The sequence below is a fragment of the Nycticebus coucang genome, chromosome 21, assembly GCF_027406575.1.
Source record: "Nycticebus coucang isolate mNycCou1 chromosome 21, mNycCou1.pri, whole genome shotgun sequence".
Lineage (NCBI taxonomy): Eukaryota > Metazoa > Chordata > Mammalia > Primates > Lorisidae > Nycticebus > Nycticebus coucang.
In genome coordinates, this window is record NC_069800.1 from 38,660,843 (window position 1) to 38,672,963 (window position 12,121).

General features: G+C 50.5%; 1 protein-coding gene and 1 pseudogene across 7 annotated transcripts in view; both read right to left on the reverse strand.

Moving 5' to 3' along the window:
* Positions 1–863: 863 nt before the first annotated feature.
* The window catches only part of BCL2L1 (BCL2 like 1), a 60,704-nt gene continuing 49,446 nt past the window's right edge, over positions 864–12,121 (reverse strand). For all 7 annotated transcript variants that reach the window (XM_053574147.1, XM_053574146.1, XM_053574145.1 and 4 more), the window contains exon 3: positions 864–2,507. In XM_053574147.1, coding sequence (XP_053430122.1) covers positions 2,370–2,507 — 138 coding nt within the window. In that variant the 3' untranslated portion in view covers positions 864–2,369. The remainder of the gene's footprint in view (positions 2,508–12,121) is intronic.
* LOC128573760 (40S ribosomal protein S2-like) lies at positions 4,295–5,333 on the reverse strand (annotated as a pseudogene).

The following is a 12,121-nucleotide window of genomic DNA, read 5'->3' on the forward strand; positions in this document are numbered from 1 at the left end:
AATAGCTGGGCGTTGTGGTGGGCGCGTGTAGTCCCAGCTACTTGGAAGGCGGAGGCAGGAGACTCACTTGAGCCCAGGAGTTAGACTCACTCTACCCAGGGCGACAGCTTGAGGCTCTGTTCAAAAAAAAAAAAAAAAATTGCTGTAATTTTCCCCAGTGTAGAAGGTGACCTACCTATGTTTTGTCTGTCATAAGACCCTCATCCCAGAGGGGCCCTGTCTTATACCTGGGATGGAGGAATACTACAGAGGCCAGTAAGAATTTGACAGAAGGACCTTGTTGGGTTTCCCCACTCAGCCTACTACATTAGATCTTACCTTTTTTGTCCAGCTGTTCATTGTTCGTTGAATCTAAGCATAAAAATGAACAGTTTCTCCTGGGTTTGGGGATCATTTCTGAAGGTTCTTTGTGTCATGTAAAATTTTGTTTTCTCTTGTTTTTTTGTTATAGGAGTGTTGGCCATGACCGTCGTGATGGGTAAGGAAAGGTTATCATATCTTTTCCTTCCTACATGCATGGCAGACAAAGTGGTGCTTGTATCTGTCTGTCTCTTCCACTAGATGGACACTCTGTAAAGACAAGGGCTTTGTTTACTTGCAGAATCTTCAGTGCCAAGAGTGTGCCCATGCAGAGCAGGATGCAGAGTGGTTGTTTCTTCACTGGAAAGTCAGCTCCTAAGGGTGCCCAGTGCCCAGCACACAGAAGGTACTCAGTAAAGACCCTGGCACTGTACAAGTGGGCCCAGAGGGAGGGACTTGTCCAAGGCCCTTCCCTGAGGGAAGCAGAGCCAAGGCTGGTACCTAGCTCTCCAGCACCCCCCTCCCTTCTCCATCCCAAAGCATGCAGGAGCCCAGGCCCTTTGTTCACTGAATCAACACAGTTTATTACTGAACTGCACTTTCACCTTCACACAGACTATTTCAAAGAGCTGGAACAGTGTGGGGTGGGGGTTGGGGGAGGGACACATGCCCCTCAGGAGCCAGGACCCCTGGCCAGCTTCCCTGGACCAGGACAGGGGAGGGAGCATCAGGCCGTCCAATCTCCGGGCACCAGCTCTCCACGTGCACACGCACAGCAAGCCAGCAGCTCCTCACACATAAATACAGACACGCTTAACAAAAATAGTATATCATCTTCACAAGGAATAAAAACTAGTCTTGAATATGTACAGCAGAGAGCCCAGGGTGGCTGAGGCTGGGCCAGGACCCCCAGGGAGGAGAGAGGGAGGCCTGAAAGGCTCCTGGCCAAGCCACTCTGTCCTTGGCAGCCCGGCTGCCCAGGCTATATGGGGGTGGGACACAAATCTGCCTGGCCAGGTAGGACCAGCCCCTCTAGTCTGCTCCACTCCCACCCTGTGCACCAGGCTTTCCTTCCTGCCCTTCCTGCCTGAGGTAGGGAAAACCCTAGGGCTCCCACAGCTGCTCCCTATTAACACCCCTTCACCTCAGGGCTGAGGCTTCTGAACCCCTGGACCCCCTGGGCAGCAGCCCAAGGCTAAGATGCCACCTGCTGATCTTGCAGAAGTGAGGCAGCTGAGGCCATTAACAGCTATGGGGCACCATCTGTCTAGGGCTTAGTTGGTCCCTCAGTCATAGTCATGGGAGCCCGGGGAAGGGAAGGGACTATGATGCTCAAATGCAAGGGTCACCCTACCTTTGGCATGGGGTGTTTCCTGCAGCTATAGCCCCCTCCCTCCTGGGTGGGGCTGGTCTCTAGACAGAGGCCTCTGGAGGACATATGGACTTGGAGTGGGGACTTTTTGGCCAGGCCAGAGGTGGCAAGGGAGTCCTGATCCTTGTTTCTTTATTTCAAGCAGCCTGAATCCCTAATTAGTCAAAACTGGCCCCTAAATGGCTCTTGGGGGTGGGGAAGGTAGGGGAGCCTAGGTTCAGGGTGGGGTGGGGAGTGGAGGTGGAAAATGATCAATTCTGAGGCCACAAACATCAAAACAAAGGCAATCTATTCTCTCTCTCTGGGGAAGAGGTTCCTAAAACTTTCCAGCTCCCTGGCAGAAAAGCATTTTTGGGGAGACTAAGGGGTAAAGGTTTGACCAATCAGGCAGGGCCCTCCTGCCCCCAACCATAAGCCCTCCCATACCTGCCAGCCTCCATGCAGCAGATTTTAGGGAAACTTTGTGGATTTCAAGGCTGGGAAAACTAAAGTGTAGGGGAAGGTGGCTCTCACAGAAGCGTGGTAAATTCTAGAAAACAAATTGCAGGGGACCAGGTCTAGGCCCAACCCAGTAATGGAAGGGTGGGCAGGCATCGGCTGCATGTAGTGGTTCTCCTGGTGGCAATGGTGGCTGGATGGAGGGATGTGGTGGGGCAGGGAAGGGGACAGGAGGGTGAATGGATGGTGAAGTGTCTGGTCATTTCCGACTGAAGAGTGAGCCCAGCAGAACCACACCAGCCACAGTCATGCCCGTCAGGAACCAGCGGTTGAAGCGTTCCTGTCCCTTCCGGCTCTCAGCTGCTGCATTGTTTCCGTAGAGTTCCACAAAAGTGTCCTGCAGGGAGAGAGAAGGGAAGGCACATTTTGAGTCCTCAGACTGTAATGTGTGGGTGGGTGGGAGAAAAGGTGGCCATCTGTATGCAATAGCCTGGGAGATGGTCAGACAGATAGAAGTGGTAGTCACTCCAGAACTCAGGTGAGAAAAAGAAGGGTAGGGTCAGAGAACGGGCAGATGGCCAGAGTTGAATGCAGAGGGGAGTGGAGGGTATGAGGGAGCAAGTGTGAGCAGGAGACATGTGGTCTGGAAGCCACCAGCAGCAAGGGTAGTGCTCTTCACTGCTGGGACAGAGGGAAGGAGAACAAGGGATGGGGATAAATGCCTGGAGAAATTAGGAGTAGATTCTCGAGTCGAGTAAGTCTTGGGACTTTCAACTAGAGGCTCACTCTTCCTCCGGAAGGGTCTCCTAGCCAAGGCAGGTTGGTGGATAGGAAGGGCATGGCAGAACAGAGAGGGTGACAAAGATGCAGGAATGGTAGGCCCACATGATGGGGTCGAGAAAGCCTGTCCCTGTCCCTCACTCCAGCAGGTGTGACTCTGGGCCGAGGAGGAGATGAGCAACAGCCCTCCACTGAAGCTAGGTCAGGAAGGAAACACATTATGTGAAAAAAAGAGGAGCTGTGTGTCAGCTGAATTACCCACCTCAGGGTACAGCCAGCCTGTGGGGCAGGGAGAGGAATGCTCTGAGTATCCTTTTTTGGGTAAGCTCTGCACCCAGTTTGTCCCTTAATCCTAACAGTGCTGCAGTGTAGGCTGTCTCTCTCCATTTGCAGGCCTCTGAGTGCAGAGGAACTGATCAAGGTCACCCAACTTTGTTAGTGGTTGAACAGGAATCTAAACCTGGTGTCGGGCCCTTAGAAATAAGTGCTCTGTGTGTGTGTAATAAATAGGAGAAATTTATTTTCCCTGGCTGGTTCCAGAGCCCAGGCTCTTGCCTCTCTACCAAGGCCTCCCACAAACTGAGCCTACATTTCGACTGGATCCCAAAGGGCCAAATGGCTGCTTATGCAGATGAGGCCTGACATCTCCAGCTGATCACAGTCCTACCCACAATTTGCTCACTTTTGATACCTGACTGGCCCTACTTCTATTTTTTTATTTTTATTTTTGAGACAGAGCCTCAAGCTGTTGCCCTGGGTAGAGTGCTGTGGCATCACAGCTCACAGCAACCTCCAACTCCTGTGCTCAAGCGTGTCTCCTGCCTCCGCCTCCCAAGTAGCTGGGACTACAGGCACCCGCCACAACGCCCGGCTATTTTTTGGTTGCAGCAGTCATTGTTTGGCAGGCCCAGGCTGGATTCGAATCCGCCAGCTCAGGTGTATGTGGCTGGTGCCTTAGCCGCCTGAGCCACAGGTGCCGAGCCAAAATGAATTTTTTTTTTTTTTTTTGCAGTTTGGCTGGGGCCGGGTTTGAACCTGCCACCCTTGGTATATGGGGTTGGCGCCCTACTCATTGAGCTACAGGTGCCAACCCCCTACTTCTAGTCTTGACAACCACTCTCCATCCCTGCTCCACAAGAGAAAAATTCTAAAAATACAGATCAGGTTACAGCATGCCTATACTTAAGGTCCTATATCAGCTCTCTCCCGCACTTATCAAGCAAGTGGTATTTATTTATTTAAGACAGAGCCTCAAGCTGTCGCCCTAGGTAGAGTGCTGCGACATCACAGCTCATAGCAACCTCCAACTCCTGGGCTCAAATGATTCTCTTGCCTCCGCCTCCCAAGTAGCTGGGACTACAGGCACCCACCACAATGCCCAGCTATTTTTTTTTTTTTAACAGACTCAATTCACTTTATTATTCTTGTATAAAAACCCTATGTTGTAGCCACAGCTGGAGCCTGGGTCCTCTGCACAGAGACTCTGGTATGGGTCTTGACAAGATGGTCAGTGAATTCTTGGTAAGGAGGCTTGGTGAACACTGTCTCTTTCCAGAGATCAGGAGTGAGATAGCTATAGGTCTTGGAAATGGCATCAAAAGTGGCCTTGGCAAAGTTGCCCAGGGTGGTAGTGCAGCCCCTGGCTGAAGTGAGCAGTCATCAATCCCAGCCATTATTAGCAGCTTGTTAGACACAGGTGCTGAGACATCGCCAGTTCCTCTAGGAGCAGGGATGAGACATACCAGCACCACAGCCTGTCACTTTGCAAGGAACAGTGTGAGGCTTGCCAATCTTATTCCCCCAGTAGCCTCTCCGCACTAGGACAACAGAGAGCTTGGCCAGGATGATGGTCCCTTGGATGGCAGTGGATACTTCCTTGGAACACTTAACACTCAGACCGACATGGCCATTATAGTCCCCAATGGCAACGAACGGCTTGAACGTGGTCCGCTGGCCAGAGCGGGTCTGTTTTACACTGGCATAATCTTTAAAACTTCATCCTTGAGAGATGCCGCCCCCCCCCCCAAAAAAAAAATCAATGATCTCAGATTCCTTAATGGGCAAGGAGAAAAGATAGATCTTCTCCAGGGATTTGATCTTCATGTCCTTGACCAGGCAGCCCAGCTTGGTGACGGGTATCCACTCTTTGTCCTTGGCCTTGCCTCCGTGAGTTCTAATGCCTCAGCCCTGACCCCGACCCCAGCTGCAACCCTGGCCCCCAAATGCCGCTGCCGAAGCCTCCAGGCCACCACGGCCTCCCATTCCAGGGCCCCCGGGGCCTCCAGGCCCTCCCGCTACACCGGCGTCATCCACCATTTAGTGTTTTCGCCAGTTAGTGTTTTTGTTGGAAAAAAAGAAGCCTGGCTATTTTTTTTTTTTGGTTGCAGTTGTTGTTTGGCGGGCCCGGGCTGGATTTGAACTCACCAGCTCAGGTGTATGTGGCTGGCTTGAGCCACAGGTTCTGAGCCCATTTATTTCTTAAAAAAAAAAAAAAAAAAAGGGTGGTGCCTGTGGCTCAGTTGGTAAGGCGCTGGCCCCATATACCGAGGGTGGCGGGTTCAAACCCGGCCCCGGCTGAACTGCAACCAAAAAATAGCTGGCGTTGTGGTGGGCGCCTGTAGTCCCAGCTACTCGGGAGGCTGAGGCAAGAGAATCGCTTAAGCCCAGGAGTTGGAGGTTGCTGTGAGCTGTGTGATGCCACGGCACTCTACCGAAGGCCATAAAGTGAGACTCTGTCTCTACAAAAAAAAAAAAAAAAAAAAAAAAAATTTTTTTTGAGACAGTCTCACCATGTCACCCTCGGTAGAGTGCTGTGGCGTCACAGCTCACAGCTACCTCCAACTCCTGGGCTTAAGAGATTCTCTTGCTTCAGCCTCCCAAGTAGCTGGGACTACAGGCACCTGCCACAATGCCCGGCTACTTTTTTGTTGCAGTTGTTTAGCTGTCCAGGGCCGGGTTCAAACCCACCACCTTTGGTGTATGTGGCTGGTGCTGTAACCACTGTGCTATGGGCGCTGAGCCTGGCATTTATTTCTGTATCCCTGGTACCTAGCAGAGTGTCATGTGCATTGAGCTGCTCACTTGAAAAAGAATCCTCAATGTTTATTAAGTGATTAGGGAGGTGGCAGTAACCCAAGAGCCAAAGGCTTTACCAGAAAAAGCTTCCCATCCTGTTGGGGAAAACGACACTGGGGAAAGCGCTCCATTTGGGCCACACACCAAGCTCTCAACCTTCCCAAGGCTTCCATCACATCAAGAATAAAGTCCTCACACTATACCCTGGCCATTAAGGTCTAGTGGGAGCCAGCCCTGAATGCTTTTTGAGGGCTATCTCCCCCTCATTCCCCTACCTTCGTTTCAGTCACACTGGCCTCCTTGCTGTTCCTCTAGCCTCTCCTGCTTTAGCATTTCGCTGTATTTGACCCCCTCCCTCATTTCACTCATGTCACCTCCTCAGACAGGTCTTCCCTAACCACCTTGTCTGAAATGGTACCCACTCCACCCCTCTCTACCTTTTTTTTTTTTAAAGAGACAAGAGTCTCACTTTATTGCCCTTGGTAATGCAGTGGCGTCACAGCTCACAGCAACCTCCAACTCCTGGGCTTAGGTGATTCTCTTGCCTCAGCCTCCTGAGTAGCTGGGACTATAGGCCCTCACCAAAATGCTGGGCTATTTTTTGTTGCAGTTTGGCCGGGGCTGGGTTCGAACCTGCCAACTTGGGTATATGGGGCCGGTGTCCTACCCACTGAGCCATAGGGGCCGCCCCTCTACCTAACTTCTTATCTTGCTTTACTTTTCTTTGCAGTACTTTCTGAGATGGAATCTCACTATGTTGCCCAGGCTGGAGTACAGTGGCTACACACAGGGCAATCCCACTACTCATCAGCAAGGGAGTTCTGATCTGCATTTTCTTGAGCTGAGCCAGCTCATCCCTCCTTAGGCAATCTGAGGGTGCCCCCCCAGTCCTGGAAGGTCCCTATACTGGGGCTAAACTTAGTGTGGACACCTGATGAGCATAGCATAGTATAGCCCAGAACGCCTGGGCTCATGTGATCCTCCCACTTCAACCTCCTGAGTAGGTGAGACTACAGGTGCATGTACCACTCCACACAGCTTTTCTTCTCAGCACTTTTCATACTTTGATTCTATACTTTGTTTATAGTATGATTTGCCTCCTGTAGAGGTCCTATCTCATTCCTATATACCCAGTGCTCAGAACAGCATCTGGTACATAGTTGGTGCTCAGAGCCATTCTGGGGATTTGAGCCACAGTTCACAGATAAAGATGACTGAGGTTTAAAATAGGGAATATTCAGCTAGTGGATGGCAGAGCTATGATCAGACTGCAGGACTGCCTGGCTTCAGACTGCTGCTATAGCAGGACACTTCCCTTAAGTTGGAGGGACTTGTCCTGTCAATAGTGCTGAAAGGATTCTGAGGAAAAGCAATATAGGAACAAGGTGGAGGCAGAGCCCAGGATTTAGGGAAAGGAGGGCAGCGGCTAGTGTGGAAAGCCTCCCTATCCATCCCGCACAGCCTCTGCAGGTTTTGGGAGACAAGAAAACTCTCATGGGATGCTTAATGTTTTTTCTTTTTTTTTTGAAACAGTCTCACCCTGTCACTATGTGGTATCAAGCTCACAGCAACCTCAAACTCTTGGGCTCAAGCAATTCTCTTGCCTCAGCCTCCTGAGTAACTGGGATGCCTGCCACAACACCCAGCTATTTTTAGAGATGAGGTCTTGCTCTGGCTTAGGCTGGTCTTGAACTCCTGAGCTCAGGCAATCCACCTGCCTTAGCCTCCCAGATTACAGGAGTGAGCCACTGCACCTGTCCTGGAGACTTAATTTTTTCTGCTCCCAAGTTAAGTAGGTCTAGGTAGAGTCACAAAAAAGGCTTATCAGTAATGGGGGAGAGTTCTGGGCTGTGGGGAGTGAGGCAGAAGGCTCTGGTTATCCCAAGGGGCCAAATGTTCCATAAGAACCAAGGACACTAGGGCTGCAGCCAAAGTGGGAGAGGCCTGGTTCCCTTCATGGGAACTTTTCAAAAGTAGAGGACTGGCAGCCACAGGAAATTTTTGGCTCTGAGACTGGCTTGAAGTAAGCAGGCCCTGTCCCTGCAAGGGCACAAAACATTCACTGTCCAGTAACAGTCATCCCTAGGGTGGAGGAAACATTCTCATTTCAATGCCGCAGAGAACAAGGTACTGACCTGCCCCAGTCCCCACTCATGTGTTCCTGGCCAAGACAACCTTCATCTTCAGCTCCTCCTGGGGAGGGGAGTAGGATTTCCAAGGGGTGTGGATTCTAGGGATTGCTTTTGCAGACAGAACACAAGCAAAATGGGGTGTGCTGTTCCAGGGCGGGCGCTAGAGAGCCGGTAGTGTGGGTATATTTAGCCCACAGTTCACACGACACACTTGGAAACAAACAGTCATTTTCTCAGTGGGCGGCTGCTCTGGATAAATAAACAGGATTGTAGAACAGCTCTGGTCTGGAAAAGCAGAGATAAGCCCTCCTTGCTCTTTGAGTGGGTCTCACTGGTATTAGCCAGGTGTGGCATGGTAGGCAAGGCTAAGAGTGAGTTGTAGTGAAGTCTCTGATGTCACAGAAGTGTCCAGGAGACCCAGGACCCATCCTCAGCTTAGGTCACAGCAAAGAAAGGGAAGAAAAAGTTCTCTTTGGAGCTGACTTCCATGTGAGGGTTAGGGCTTAGGCGTTTCTCTTGCCTCAGCCTCCCGAGTAGCTGGGACTACAGGCGCCTGCCACAATGCCCTGGCTATTTTTTTGTTGCAGTTTGGCCGGGGCTGTGTTCGAACTGGCCACCCTCGGTATATGGGGCCAGCGCCCTACTCATTGAGCCACAGGTGCTGCCCAAACCTGCCAATTTTTCTATTTTTAGTAGAGACAGGGTCTCCTTGCTCAGGGCTGGTCTGGAACTCCTGAGCTCTAGCAACCCACCCTCCTCGCCCTCCCAGAGTGCTAGGATTACAGGTGTGAGCCACCATACCCCGCTGAGACTGCACTTTGGAGCTCCTTCCCTGATCATTCCTCCAACTCTGGGATGAATATCTCCTTTATGCACCCAGGGTCCCTGGACTTTTGATCATACCATAAATATTTACTGAGTGCCTACTATTCTCCAAGCCTGGCACTGGAGACTGAGCAGTGAATATGGCCTTCATGTAGCTTATATTTTAGTCCATTTTCTATGGCAGTGAGTAATGATTACCTGCAATGGGGCAAAGTGAAAAATTCTTAGATATTACTGTGCTTTGTGGCTCTCTTCAAGGCCACAGTACACAAAGAGATACATAGTATAACTATGGTATTCAAATTTCATGGGAGGGCAATTAGGACAAAAATGTCTAAAAAGACTCCTTTATTGGGGGTGAGCAGATAGGTAGAGAGAGGATAACAAGAAAAAAACACAACAGTGGGTGGCACCTGTTGCTCAGTGGGTAAGGCGCCAGCCCCATATACCGAGGGTGGCGGGTTCAAACCCGGCCCCCGCCAAACTGCAACAAAAAAATAGCCAGGCGTTGTGGTGGGTGCCTGTAGTCCCAGCTACTCGGGAGGCTGAGGCAAGAGAATCGCTTAAGCCCAGGAGTTGGAGGTTGCTGTGAGTTGTGTGATGCCACGGCACTCTACCGAGGGCCATAAAGTGAAACTCTGTCTCTACAAAAACAAACAAACAAACAAAAAAAACACGACAGTTTCAGAGATGATGGGGCTTTGAAGAAAATAAATCATGGGGAGGTAACAGAGAATATCCCAGGGGACTGGTGTAGGTGGAGTCGTCAGTCAGGAAGCTCTCTCTCTGAGGAAGTGAGGTTTGAGCTGAGATCAGAAGGACAAATTGGCAGCAGCCAGATTTAAAATCTTGGCTAAGAAAGAGCATGTTCCAGCAGAGGTAACTGAGGCCTTGAGGCAGGAAGGAGAGGAAGGGTGTCCTTTGGTTGATGCCTTCTTTTTTTTTTTGGTTATTGGCCAGGGCTGGGTTTGAACCCGCCACCTCTGGCATATGAGACCGGCACCCTACTCCTTGAGCCACAGGCACCACCCGGTTGATGCCTTCTGTGTCCCAGTCTTCTCCATCATCCTGGGCAGGGACCAAATATGACCTAGAACCTACCCAGACAGGCCCAGGCTGACTTCAGCTAGATCTCTGCCCACAGGCAGCCAACTGAATGATGCAGGTTACCCTGCAGCCACCTGTGACTCTGCAGAGGTCAGGCAAAAAGGTTGGCATGATGCCCCAAGGGGAGAGGTCCAAATGCCGGCAGGCCACCCATACTGCCAGGGGCTAGTACAGTTCCTACTTGAATCTGATCAGTCTTTAAATTCTACTCCTCTGTCACCGCCTACACACTCACTTCTTTCTGGTGGTGTGATTTTGAACAGGTTTTGGTCTCTGGTCCATAGTGTCCTTCATTGTTAACAATAATAAGTGACTGTTATTATGATCCCTGATCTATATCAAACATATTATGTCCCCCTTGTGCCAAGCACTGAGCTAAATAGCACTTTATCCTGACCAGGCTATATTCCTCAATTACATGTACTATCGTCTCACTTGAGAGATTATTTTCTGATTTCCCTCTACTACACTGTGTGTAGTTTTGTCACCTGCATCTCTAGAACCTGGTGCTACACCTGGAAAACAGCAGATGCCATACTAATGGAATCTGATTTAGATGAATGAATGAATGCTTTCATTTAATCCTCCTAACATTTATCAAAAGCCCCATTTTACAGATGTGAACATAGAAGCTCCAGAGTTTACTCAAGATCCCTATCTAGGAAGTAGCAAGACTGGGATCTGAGTTCTGGTCTTTCACTCGTTCTGATGTCCATTTTTGCCATTTCAGTCCCTGCAATCTCTAACCAAACAAAATATGATCTCAGAGGCAGCACCTGCCATTTCCAGAGCGCTGACCCTGCAAGGCACATTTCTTGGCTCTTTTTTTGGATCAGTTCATTAGCTGTCTCTACGCTATTAGTGGGTGCTACTGTTAACCATCATATAGCCGGCAGATCTGCAGTCCACAGATAGTTTATAACCTGCTCAAGGTCCTGTACAGGGGACCCAGGTGAGATGCCTACACTAATAATCTAGTTCCAGTGCCTTTACTCCTAACCTCAATGCAGTGCTCTGCTTAGTTTCAAAGGACAATACTTCTTCAGCCCCCACATTGGCCTTCATTCTAAGCCCAGGTAAACTGAGGCTCAGAGATACTGAGAGACCTGGCTAAAGTCGGTAAGTGAGGAAACTGGTTTTAAGCCCCAGTATGCTCAGTAGCAAACCCCATATTCTGGGCCAGGGCTATGGTCATGGTCATGGTCCCGGTCCCATTCTTGCTAGGAGGGTAAAGTGGCCTGAGGATATCACCTGAATGAGTAAGTTCCAGCCTCAGCCAACTGAGGGGAACTGTGCTACAGGAAAAAGATGTGACGAAAACCAGGAGGGAAAGTGAAACCCTTCCGTCCTGGCTTCAGTAAGGAACAGCATCTGTGCCAGACAGGCCCTTCCTTCCTCTTGAGTGACTCTGGAGGGCCCAGGCCCACCACTTCCTTCCTGCTGGGTTATTTCAGGAAAGAGGTAGGTAGAGAAGAGGAAGGGGCTCCTAGCAGCCAGGGAAAGTGCCAGGGACATCAAGGACTGTACCTTGCCCCTGGCTTGTCACAGCCTTCACAGGCAGATCATGAGTCATTTGCAGAGTCACTTTCTGCTCTTGGCCTCAGTTTCTCTGAGGGAGAGGCTGATAAATGCCTGCTGAATAGACAAACAAGGCCTTGTTGGAGCTTGCTGGGAGATGGTAAGAGGGAGGTGGGGCAAAGGAAGAGGCCTTATCATTCTCTTGGCAGGGAGTGGCAGGCGGAGACTCGGAAGAAGTGAGGTTTGTGGTTGGAATCCACTTCCCTTTGCTTTCCTGGAGAACACAGCCTTTTCCCTCTAGCCAGGGGATTATAGGCCTGGATGTGGGCAACTTTGAGAGGCAGCTCAGGGGAGCAGTGGCAAAGAAAGGGATGGCCAGACTATGCTGGAGTCAACCCTCAGTCCAGCCAGCACAGCTGTGGGGACCACAGAAAGCCTTTGACTTCTGAGCCTCAATTTCTCCTGCCTTGACCTCAGAAGGCAGTGGTGATGAGATCAGGGACTGTCATGGGGGGCCCAAGCCATCTGGGCTTTAGGGAATATTTGGAGACATCTTCAGAGCAAACTCCATGAT